Raw genomic sequence first — 12,808 nt, forward strand, 5'->3', positions numbered from 1 at the left:
CATTCGATTTTCCGGATCCTGAGGGATATCTATTTTCCAGGTTCTGCGATCTCAAAGCAGTTGTTCCTCGCCCTCCCTGCTTGCGTACAAACAGCCCAGTATTTTACAGAAATATGCAGAATCAATATGAATTTATCACAAGTCTGTTTTAATGCAAAACTTGAACACAGATGTAAATGTCAAAAATATTGAAGAAATAAACACTATTATTTAGCAAAGGCAAATTAAACATTTCTGTCAAGAGTGCAAAAACGAATTTCAATGTATCAAAAGCCCTGGGTGAATCTAATGTATGACATATAATACAACTGTGAATTATACTCCAAAGATATTGGGTAACATTTATAAAATTAGTAGCCATACTAAGATAGACCGACACCTATTTTACCCCTATCACATGCGATTTGTTAGTTTCCATAAGCATCTCATGCTCTATTTAATGTAATGCTGGCATTCATTTGTAGTTTCATCTCCCCACTCTCTGAAAAGATGAAAGAGAAAATCTGTTGGGGAAAGTTGAGTGACCTACAGTGATCTTTACTCTCGGTTCTAGTTCTTAAGGTAAACTTTCAAATTTGAAATGCCTTTTCTGCAGATTAGTCAATGGTAACATCGTCACTTTCCGTTACCGTGGACTCGAGGCGGGCATCAGATTTCTTCTTTCCCTTTCCTGTGGCGAGTGTTCTCTTCTCTTTTTGCTCTGCATTACTGGTAGCGAGTTCATTACATTTCTCTGTAATGAAGTTCAGCTGGAAAAGCAACAAATCAAATAGTTAAATAGAGCAATAAAAAGCTTAATGTAGAAAAATAAAAACAACACATAGTAATAATAATCTTTATTGTCACAAGTAGACATTAACACTGCAATGAAGTTACTGTGAAAAGCTCTTAGTCGCCACATTCCCGCGCATGTTCGGGTACACTGAGGGAGAATTCAGAGTGTCCAATTCACCTAACAGCACGTCTTTCGGGACATGTGGGAGGAAACCCACGCAGACATAGGGAGAAGGTGCAGACTCCACACAGACAGTGACCCAAGCCGGGAATCGAACCTGCAACCCTGGAGCTGTGAAGCAACAGTGCTATCAAGTCTGTTGGGCAGGCCAACTAACCATCTCTCACAGCTGGAATGCCAATTTGTGTGGATCTCCATAAGCTTACGGTTTCTTGCCAGTTTGTCCTGGTCTATTTCCAACCAAATGTAATTAGTGCCTGGGAAAGAGGAAGCCTGTTCCTCACCATCATACTATTCATGCAGTTGCCATTTGCAAAAAAATATGCAACACCAACTGCTCCTTTCCCTGCTGCGATGAGAAGCAGTTTTCCATTATATGGTGACAAGTGGTGTTCCCCAGGGATCTGCACGGAATTAATGCCTCAGCTTTTTACTCTATATACCAATGACTTTAATGAATGATTGGAGAGTTGTATGTCTAGTAAACACTACTCTGCTACTCTCTGTAAAGCGAATTCAAAGGAGGTCGATTGATACATTTGGAGTATTGTGTGTAGTTCTGGTAACCTCACTATAGGAAGGATGTGGAAGCATTGGAAAGGGTGCAAAGGAAATTTACCAGGATGCTGCCTGGTTTGGAGGATAGGTCTTATGAGGAAAGGCTAGGGCTTTTCTCTTTGGAGCGGAGGAGGATGAGAGGCGACTTAATAGAGGTTTATAAGATGATGAAGGGGATAGATAGAGTGGACATTCAGAGACTATTTCCTCGGGTGGATGTAGCTGTTACAAGGGGGCATAACTATAAGGTTCAGGGTGGGAGATATAGGAGGGATGTCCGAGGTAGGTTCTTTACTCAGAGAGTGGTTAGGGTGCTGCCTGCTGTGATAGTGGAGTCGAACACTTTAGGAACTTTCAAGCGGTTATTGGATAGGCACATGGAGCACACCAGAATGACGGGGAGTGGGATAGCTTGATCTTGGTTTCGGACAAAGCCGGCACAACATCGAGGGCCGAAGGTTCTGTGCTGTACTGTTCTATAGCAATGTCTCAAAAATTATTATAGATCTTCCTGTTTTGTAACAGATGATGGCGCTGCTGCTGAGGGAAAGGATAAAATAAATGAAGGTGGAGTATGATTGAATACGGCTTGTTCGTTTCTGCACTCTGCCACTTGGCTATGAATTACAAGTAAAGAAAACTGGGTGTGAATCTTGTTTGTACTACATAAAGCTATCCTCTCAACAGAACTTGGCTGCTGGCAACTATAAAGAAAAGACTGTAGCACGGTGATGCAGTGGTTAGCACTGCTGCCTCACGGCGCCGAGGTCCCAGGTTCGATCCCGGCTCTGGGTCACTGTCCGTGTGGGGTTTGCACATTCTCCCCGTGTCTGCGTGGGTTTCACCCCCACAACCCAAAGATGTGCAGGGTAGTTTGATTGGCCACGCTAAATTGCCCCTTAATTGGAAAAAAAATAATTGGGTACTCTCAATTTATTTTTTTTTAAAAGACGGAAATGAACTTGCACCAACTGTAAATAATATTAAGATGTGACCTCCTCCAAGTAATTAAAATTCTGAGAGGTATCACTAATCTTGATGCAAATAAGGTGTCTGACTGAAAGGTTTGATTCCACACGTAGGTACCACAAGTACACAACTGGAAATCATCACCCTACAATTAAAAAAACTTCACCCGAGATCGCAACTAATATATTATGCATAACAGACTCTCAACTAAATAACGCAAAGCTAAATTGATTGGAAGGTACTGCAAGTAATTATGGCAGTTAATGGAATGCTATCCTTTATTAAGAAAGGAATTGAATATAAAGGTAAGGATATGCTTCAGTTGGACAGGGCACTGGTCAGACCACATCTCGAATATTGTGTGCTGTCTCCTTATTTAAGGAAGGATGCAAATGCATTGGAGACAGTTCAGAGGAGGTTTACAAGATTGATACTTAGAATGAGTGGGTTGTCTTATGAGGAAAGGTGAGAGAGAGTGGGCTCATTTCCAGCAGGAGTTTAGAAAGTATGGGGCGACTTGATTGACATACATGATCCTGAACGGTACTGGCAATGTGGATGTGGAAAGGATGTTTCATCTTAAGGGTGAGTCCAGAACTGGGGGGGTCTCGAGGAAAAAGCCAATATTTCTGCTCCTCATTCCTGCTGGGAAATACATGTGTTCATGTCAGGATACACAGGGATGTCAGATCAGGACATTACCAGGCTGAACTGGGATTCTTTCCATAGTTGAATAGCACACCTACGTCTACACATGAAGAGTAATGGGCTGGGTGAGCTGATGGGGGCTGCCAGCTGGAATCAATTCCTTTAAAAGGAGGGACAGGTCGGAAAAGAAGAAGGATGCAAAATAATTGAATCTGGTTTGCTCGTTTCTACATTGCTACCTGGCTATGAATTACAGGGAAACAAACGGGGTGTGAATCTTGGTTGTAATGTATAAAAGTATCCACTTAACATAACTTGGCTGTTTGATTAAGGCTGAATCTAATAGATGATTAAACATTCTATATAACACTACTGTTGCTGTTCTGTGGAGGCCACTGAAATAGCATATGTGAAAGTTAACCAGAGGTGCCTCACGAAGATTGTAAGGAATTAATTAAGTCACCGATATAGGCACCACATTTCATCCTCGTGTAAACAAACAGGATGAGTCCATGAGTACAACTTGCACATGATCTGCTATGAGAAGTTTTTATAGTCTGAATGTTCTTTCCCTCATTCAATGGGCATTCCATTAAGAATACTGCTAAGTTTTACATTGGTAAGGCCAAATTGGAACACAATTATATTATGACAAGTGTAAAAAAAAAAAAGTGCGACTTCACCAGTGCTTTGCTCCTCCGTGCCAGCAGTTTTGCATCATCTGTGTTGACAGTGGTCCGTTTTCCATGTCTGTAGACAGATAATAAAGTGAACTGCTGCATAATTGAAGAAATAAAACAAATACTAAAAATATATTTAAACCTCACGTAAAACGTTATGTTCAAAATATTTGAAACTAATATAACTTTATTGTTCAGAACTCGGACAATACTTGTTCAACAATTCTGACTGTGCTAAGTGTCATGTGACAGTACCTTTAAGACATGATGTTTAAACAATGTACCTTTAAGAAAACAGTGATGTCACTGAGTGGGTGGAGCTCAGCTCAGTTCAGCCAATTTGAAGTTTCAGTTTTAAAAAGTGCCTGGCTGGTTTTGCTGAGAGCAGCTTCAAAGTGCCTGGCTGTTTTTGCTGTGAGCTGATTAAAAGGAGAAAGCCAGTTTGAGAAAGCAGCTTGAGAAGTTCTGGTTTGCTGTGAGTTGATTGAAGGGAGAAAGCCAGTTTGAAAAAGCAGCTTGGGTGTGGCTGTGTGTTTCCAGAGAGCTGCTGAAGTCAACCAAGCATATATATCTGTAGGTATATATATATATATATATATATATATATCTTAAATATATATATTTAAGGGCAGCACGGTAGCATAGTGGATAGCACAATTGCTTCACAGCTCCAGGGTCCCAGGTTCGATTCCGGCTTGGGTCACTGTCTGTGTGGAGTCTGCACGTCCTCCCAATGTGTGCGTGGGTTTCCTCCGGGTGCTCCGGTTTCCTCCCACAGTCCAAAGATCTGCAGGTTAGGTGGATTGGCCATGATAAATTGCCCTTAGTGTCCAAAATTGCCCTTAGTGTTGGATGGGGTTACTGGGTTATGGGGATAGGGTGGAGGTGTTGACCTTGGGTAGGGTGCTCTTTCCAAGAGCCGGTGCAGACTCGATAGGCCGAATGGCCTCCTTCTGCCCTATAAATTCTATGAAATTCTATGATATCTCTGCCATAAAACAGAAAATATATCTTAACTGTGACTGGTGCGTTACTGTTTTGAAGCCTTTTGGAAGTTTGAAGGAACATTTTAAGGAATTATTTACTGTTGCAATATTTTCTGAGTTATCTTTGAAGTAAGTGGTGTTAAGGGATCCAATGTTTATTTAAGATGTTAAGTTGAGTTCATGGAATAAACAGTGTTTTGTGTTTAAAAACCCACGTGTCCATAATTATAATCCCACACCTAGGGAAAAAGCCGTGTGCTAGGAAAAGCAACAAATCCATTAAAGGGAGAGGTTGGTTGAACTCCATGATACATTTTGGGGTTCTGAAAACGCCTCGCCCATAACAATTGGGAGTTCGAGGCGGATAAAAGTCTATCTGTTGGATTGGCTTTTGTGAACTTAAAGACAGTGAATGATTGTTGCTTTTCCGGTGTGGTATTTTAGTTTAAGTGGGGAGAGTGTTGTGAACAATGGCTCTTTCAGAGGCTCAGAAGTTTTTGGGGGTGGAGAATGTCACACGTAGTACTTTATGGACAGAAACGAAAAGCAGACTGTTAGATTTGGCAAGAACATTGCAGTTAACATTACCTGACAAAATGTGAAAAGATGAGGTAATTATGGTGGTGGTTAATCATTTAAAGTTGCCTGAGATAGAGTTTGACTCATTGGATATAGCAAAACTTCAGTTGCAAATTAAACAAATGGAACATGAGAAAGATTTAAAGCGGCTTGAATGTGAGAGTGAGAGAGAGGAAAGAGAGAGAGGAAAAAGAAAGCGAAAGAGAGAGGAAAAAGAAAAGTAGAGAGGAGAAAAGAAAGAATAGCCCTAGCAGAACAAAAATAAAAATAAAAGGAGATACAGATCAGGGAAAAAGATAAAGAGAGGGAGTTTGAACTTCAGAAAAAGCCATGAAACATGACAATGAGTTAAAATTGGCAGATGTAAAGGGAAACGTACAGTTGGATGATAGTGATGAGGATAGTGAGAAAGAGCGTCATAGTCGGAAGCTTGGTGGGAATCTATTTAAATATGTCCAAGCATTGCCAAGGTTTGACGAGAAGGAAATGGAAGCCTTTTTCATTTCATGTGAGAAGGTAGTGTCATGTGAGGGTACCTTTAAGACATGGATGTTTAAGCAATGTACCTTTAAGAAAACAGTGATGTCAGAGAGTGGGTGGGGCTGAGGTCAGGTCAGCCATTTTGCAGTTTAGCTTTGCAGGTTTTTAGTTACAGTTTAAAAAGCAGTGGGTGGGTGTGTGTGTGTCCCCAGAGAGCTGCAAGAAGAAAGCAAGGTGCTGGAGCTGAAATCAACCAAGCTAATATATCTCTGCCATTCTACAGAAAATATATATATCCTTTAACCTGATGTGATACTGTTTAAATGTGTTAAGTCTCTTGGAAGTTTGAAGGAACATTTTAAGGTGTTATTTACTGTTGCAATATTTTCTGAGTTATCTTTGAAGTAAGGGGTGTTAAGAGATCCAATGTTTATTTAAGATGTTAAGTTGAGTTCATGGAATAAACAGTGTTTTGTGTTTAAAAACCCACGTGTCCATAATTGAAATACCACACCTAGGGAACAAGCCGCGTGCTCGGAAAAGCAATAAATCCATTAAAGGGAGAGGTTGGTTGAACTCCATGATACATTTTGGAGTTCTGAAAACACCTCGCCCATAACAATTGGGGGCTCGAGGCAGATAAAAGTCTATCTATTGGATTGGCTTTTGTGAACTTAAAGACAGTGAAGGATTGTTGCTTTTCTGGTGTGGTATTTTAGTTTAAGTGGGGAGAGTGTTGTGAACAATGGCTCTTTCAGAGGCTCAGAAGTTTTTGGGGGTGGAGAATGTCACACATAGTACTTTACGGACAGAATCAAAAAGCAGACTATTAGATTTGGCAAGGACATTGCAGTTAACATTACCTGACAAAATGCGAAAAGATGAGGTTATTATGGCAGTGGTTAAGCATTTAAAAGTTGCCCGAGATAAAGTTTGACTCATTGGAAATGACAAAAATTCACTTGCAAATTAAACAAATGGAACATGAGAAAGAATTAAAGCGGCTTGCATACGAGAGTGAGAGTGAGGAAAAAGAAACAGAAAGAGAGAGAGAGGAAAAAGAAAGAGAGAGAGAGAGGAAAAAGAAGAGAAAGAGAGAGAGAGGAAAAAGAAAAGGAGAGAGAAGGAGAAAAGAATAGCCCTAGCAGAACAAAAAAAGGAAAGGGAGATACAGATCAGGGAAAAAGATAAAGAGAGTGAGTTTGAACGTCAGAAAAAGGCCATGAAACATGACAATCAGTTAAAATTGGCAGACGTAAAGGGAAACGTACAGTTGGATGATAGTGATGAGGATAGTGAGAAAGAGCGCATAGTTGAAGACATGGTGAGGATCTATTTAAATATGTCCAAGCATTGCCAAGGTTTGACGAGAAGGAAGTGGAAGCCTTTTTCATTTCATTTGAGAAGGTAGCTAAACAAATGAAATGGCCACAGGACATGCGGGTATTACTGATTCAAACAAAGCTGGTAGGTAGAGCTAGTGAAGTGTTTGCATCACTACCGGAGGAGGTATCTGGAACATATGAGGAGGTGAACAAATCCATCTTAAGTGCATATGAGCTAGTGCCTGAAGCTTACAGACAAAGGTTTAGAAATTTAAGGAAAGAATTTGATCAAACATATATGGAGTTTGAAAGTCTCAAACAGAGTAATTTTGATAGGTGGATAAGGGCTTTGAAAATAGACCAAATGTATGAAGCTCTCAGAGAAATTATACTTTTGGAGGAGTTTAAAAATTCAATTCCTGATGTAGTGAGAACTCATGTTGAAGAACAGAGGGTTAAAACTGCGAGATTAGCAGCGGAAATGGCAGATGATTATGAATTAGTTCATAAATCAAAGATTGGTTTCCGACATCAGTTTCAGCCGGTGAGGGATAGAAACTGGGGACATGAGAAATACTCAAGTGGTAAAGGTAAAGGTGATCTGATGGGAGACAATAAAGAGAGTGTATCTCAGATTAAAAAAGAAATCCAGGAGGGTGAAAAAGAAATGAAAAGTTTCAGATGTTTTCACTGTAATAAACTAGGCCATGTAAAGTCACAGTGTTGGTGGTTGAAGAAAAGCACTGGGAAGGCTGATGTGGTAAAACAGGATAAGACAGTGGGGTTTGTTAGAGTGGTAAAGGAAAGCCCAAGGGAAGCGAAGGAGGTGCAAACGATTGTACAGCCTGTTCAAGAAGTAATTGTTAAGAAGGTGCCAGATGTCTTTAAAGAATTTACTTGTGTGAGTAAAGTTTACTCATGTGTATCAGGAGGAGTAGGTAAAGAAGTCACAATTTTAAGAGATACAGGGGCTAATCAATCTTTAATGGTAAGAGATGAGGAATTATGTAGTTTGGGAAGAATGTTGCCAGAAAAGGTAGTGATATGTGGAATTCAGGGTGAGAGGAGTAGTGTTCCATTATATAAGGTAAGGTTGGAAAGTCTAGTGAAGAGTGGTGAAGTGGCAGTAGGAGTAATAGATAAACTATCTTGTCCAGGAATACAGTTTATCTTGGGTAATGATATAGCTGGATCGCAGGTGGGAGTGATGCCTACTGTGGTTGATAAGCCAGTGGAAAATCAGACAACTGAGTGTTGAAGGACAAATATCCTGGTATTTTTCCGGATTGTGTAGTAACAAGGTCGCAAAGTCACAGGTTAAGACAAGAGGAGAAATCAAAGAGTGAAGATGAAGTTGAATTGCAATTATCAGAAACGATTTTTGATCAGATGGTTGAAAAAGAACAAGAACAGGTGGAGGAGGAGGCGGATATTTTTAGTTCAGGAAAATTGGCGGAGTTACAACAGAAAGATGCAGAAATAAAACGGATATATCAGAAAGCATATACGGAAGAGGAATCTGAGAGTATACCAGAGTATTATTACCGTAAAAATGATGTCTAAAGACCTGTACTTATGCAGGCGGATGAAAGGTGGGCAGAAGTTCATCAAGTAGTATTGCCGGTAGGGTATAGAAAGGAGGTGTTGCGAGTTGCACATGAGGTACCAGTGGGAGGTCATTTGGGAATAAGGAAAACTCAACCTAAAATCCAGAAACATTTTTATTGGCCTGGACTAAATAAAGATGTAGTTACATTTTGTCAATCATGTCACACATGTCAAGTGATAGAGAAACCTCAAGCAGTGATAAAACCAGCGCCCTTAATACCCATTCCAGCATTTGAGGAACCTTTTACAAGGGTCCTAATCGATTGTGTAGGACCGCTTCGTAAAACAAAAAGTGGGAATCAATATCTTTTGACTGTAATGGATGTGTCTACTAGGTTTCCAGACGCCATTCCAGTATGTAATTTTACAGCTAAAAGGATTGTGGAGAAGTTACTTAAATTCTTTACTCGATATGGACTACCCACAGAAATTCAATTGGATCAAGGAACAAATTTTACTTTAAAGTTATTCAAAGAAGTTATGGATAGCTTAGGAATAAAACAATTTAAATCAACTGCGTACCATCCAGAATCGCAGGGAGCGTTAGAAAGGTGGCATCAGACATTAAAGACAATGTTGAGGGCGTATTGTCAAGATTATCCAGAGGATTGGGATACAGGAATCCCATTCGTATTGTTTGCAATTAGGGATGCACCTAATGAGTCTACCAAATTTAGTCCTTTTGAACTAAATTTTGGTCATGAGGTAAGAGGACCACTTAAATTGATTAAGGAACAATTGGTGGGTGAGAAATCGGAAATTAAACTATTGGATTACGTGTCAAATTTTAGGGAACGATTAAATAGAGCAGGTGAATTGGCTAGACAACATTTGAAAGTTGCACAAAATGTGATGAAACGGGTAGCGGACAAGAAATCCAAAGTTCGTAGTTTTGGCAGTGGAGATAAAGTTTTAGTGTTGTTACCAGTGGTAGGTGAGCCTTTAAAAGCTACGTTTTGTGGACCATATCAGATTGAAAGGAAATTAAGTGAGGTGAATTATGTGGTAAAAACACCAGATAGAAGGAAGACTCACTGAGTGTGTCATGTGAATATGCTAAGGTACACTTTGAAAGGGAAGGGGAGAAAAAGGAGGTTTTAATGATTCTAACTCCAAGTGACGAACCAAATCCAGATGACTGTGAATTTGACATACCTCAAATTAAATTGGAAAATGAGGATGTTCTTAAAAATTGGGATGAATTGTTAAGTTACCTTCCAGAGGAAAAACAAACTGACCTGAAAGAGTTATTGATATCACATGGGCAAGTTTGCAGAGATAAATTGGGAAGTACTAAAATGGCTATACATGATATAGATGTGGGAAATGCTGTTCCTATCAAACAACATCCATATAGACTTAACCCTTTAAAGTTGGTACAGGTTAACAGAGAGATTGAGAGTATGCTGAAGAATGGCATAATTGAAGTGGGTTGCAGCCAATGGAGCTCACCCATAGTGATGGTACCTAAACCAGATGGTACCCAACGGTTGTGTGTGGACTATAGAAAGGTGAATGCAGTTACAAGAACGGATTCTTATCCTGTCCCACCATTGAAGGATTGCATGGAGAAAGTGGGACAATCTGCTTTTATTTCCAACTTCCAGACATGGAAAGAGCATTTAAAACATTGTATGGAGTTCTTCGATCGACTTCAGGAGGCGGGTTTGGTGATGAACCTAGCCAAAAGTGAATTTGGAGAAGCCCGAATCACTTTCCTTGCGGAGTTTCCGTTATCCTCAAGCCGAAGGGAAATAATGCGATTTCTTAGCATGAGTGGATTTGATCGAACAGTTGTGCAAATGTTTTGTGGCGTGATTACTCCACTGATGGAATTGCTGAAGAAACGTAAAAAATTTCAATGGACAGCGGACTTTCAACAGGCATTTGACTGCCTGAAAGCTGTGATCACCAATGTTCCTGTATTGGAGAATTGCAAGAGACTCTGTGGTCAGATTAAAATAAAGTATCTGATTCTAAAGAGAAATGCCGAGGACTGGAGGAATGGGTGGATCGTGCAGAGACTTTGTTCAAAGAGTCTGTCAATCAAGAAGGTTTTCGGTTGGAGGAAGAAGAGCAAAGAAAAATGGACTATATTATTATGCCTGTTTGCGTGTGGGTTTTTTTTGTGAAACGTAAAAGTAATTTTACGGTGTGCATTTCTTAATTGATGGTGCAAAGGTGAAAAATGAAACCATCTTGAAGTTGATGGGTTTTTTTTTTTCTTGGGGGGAGGTGTCATGTGAGGGTACCTTTAAGACATGGATGTTTAAGCAATGTACCTTTAAGAAAACAGTGACGTCAGAGAGTGGGTGGGGCGGAGGTCAGGTCAGCCATTTTGCAGTTTAGTTTTGCAGGCTTTTAGTTTCAGTTTAAAAAGCAGTGGGTGTGTCTGTGTGTGTCCAGAGAGCTGCAAGAAGAAAGCAAGGTGCTGGAGCTGAAATCAACCAAGCTAATATATCTCTGCCATTCTACAGAAAATATATACATCCTTTAACCTGATGTGATACTGTTTAAAGGTGTTAAGTCTCTTGGAAGTTTGAAGGAACATTTTAAGGAATTATTTACTGTTGCAATATTTTCTGAGTTATCTTTGAAGTAAGGGGTGTTAAGAGATCCAATGTTTATTTAAGATGTTAAGTTGAACAAAGAACAAAGAAATGTACAGCACAGGAACAGGCCCTTCGGCCCTCCAAGCCCGTGCCGACCATGCTGCCCGACTAAACTACAATCTTCTACACTTCCTGGGTCCGTATCCTTCTATTCCCATCCTATTCATGTATTTGTCAAGATGCCCCTTAAATGTCCCTATCGTCCCTGCTTCCACCACCTCCTCCGGTAGCGAGTTCCAGGCACCCACTATCCTCTGCGTAAAAAACTTGCCTCGTACATCTACTCTAAACCTTGCCCCTCTCACCTTAAACCTATGCCCCCTAGTAATTGACCCCTCTACCCTGGGGAAAATTATGAGTTCATGGAATAAACAGTGTTTTGTGTTTAAAAACCCACGTGTCCATAATTGTAATCCCACACCTAGGGAAAAAGCCGTGTGCTAGGAAAAGCAACAAATCCATTAAAGGGAGAGGTTGGTTGAACTCCATGATACATTTTGGGGTTCTGAAAACGCCTCGCCCATAACATAAGAATGATACTGACAACCAATTTAAGATCATCAGTCGGGCTCACAATTGCATCTTGCTCAAACGCTCTCTGAATCGTGAGACTGTAGCTAATTTAAGCGTGTTAGAAGCCACATATATTCACACACTGAGCCTGGTCCTTTGAAGATAATAATAATCTTTCACAGTAATTTCATTGCAGTGTTAATGTAAGCCTACTTGTGACTATAATAAAGATTATTCTTATTATTAGATAGAAGAAGCATGTCCATGCTTTGAGCCTATTTCAACTAAACAAATATTATTCTCAGTACTACTCTCAAGATCTGTACTACCGAACAACATTTGCATACCTGAGACAGAGGTACAGCAAAGACCAAATTCCTGATACAATCAAAATAGTTTGACTCTCAGTTAAAGTTAAGAACAGGTAAGCTATCAATTGATTTTCTCCGAAAGTGCATCAGACTCAAGATTATGCCCGTGTACGTTTTCAAGCGTATTAATAATGCCAAAGTGTGAACTTCCAGTCGCGCAATGAAGGGGCAAGATGCGCACAAGGTGGCTCCCGTTGGAGTGCTTGTTTACTCTTGAAAACCCACAGAATTAGTGTAATAAGGATCTCGAATGACAGAAATGCCCAAAAGAAGCCAAGGAAAAGAAGGCAGGGAGCAGGAGGTCAATGACGGAGTCTGAGGTCACTCGTAACTCATCCGCAGGTAAAATGGCGGAGTCAGTTTCTGATGCTCCGTCCACTCGCTAACAGCTGAGGTGCTTTCCAGTAGCTTGAAGAAGGAATTCGAAAAGCACTGATGTAATATGTCGGAGGATCTCAGAAAATCGAAGAGGCCGTGGCCCCCATTCGAACGATCCTGGGGAAAACCAATCAGACTGTGGAATC

At 40.3% G+C, this 12,808-nt stretch overlaps 1 protein-coding gene across 2 annotated transcripts in view; it reads right to left on the bottom strand.

Moving 5' to 3' along the window:
• Positions 1 to 127: 127 nt before the first annotated feature.
• The window catches only part of cenps (centromere protein S), a 68,442-nt gene continuing 55,761 nt past the window's right edge, over positions 128 to 12,808 (bottom strand). For both annotated transcript variants that reach the window (XM_072477871.1, XM_072477870.1), the window contains exons 4-5: positions 3,814 to 3,880; positions 128 to 749 (exon numbers count right to left, since the gene is read on the bottom strand). In XM_072477871.1, the coding sequence (XP_072333972.1) occupies positions 597 to 749; positions 3,814 to 3,880 (220 nt within the window). In that variant the 3' untranslated portion in view covers positions 128 to 596. The remainder of the gene's footprint in view (positions 750 to 3,813; positions 3,881 to 12,808) is intronic.

The sequence above is a fragment of the Scyliorhinus torazame genome, chromosome 16 (assembly GCF_047496885.1).
Source record: "Scyliorhinus torazame isolate Kashiwa2021f chromosome 16, sScyTor2.1, whole genome shotgun sequence".
Classification (NCBI taxonomy): domain Eukaryota; kingdom Metazoa; phylum Chordata; class Chondrichthyes; order Carcharhiniformes; family Scyliorhinidae; genus Scyliorhinus; species Scyliorhinus torazame.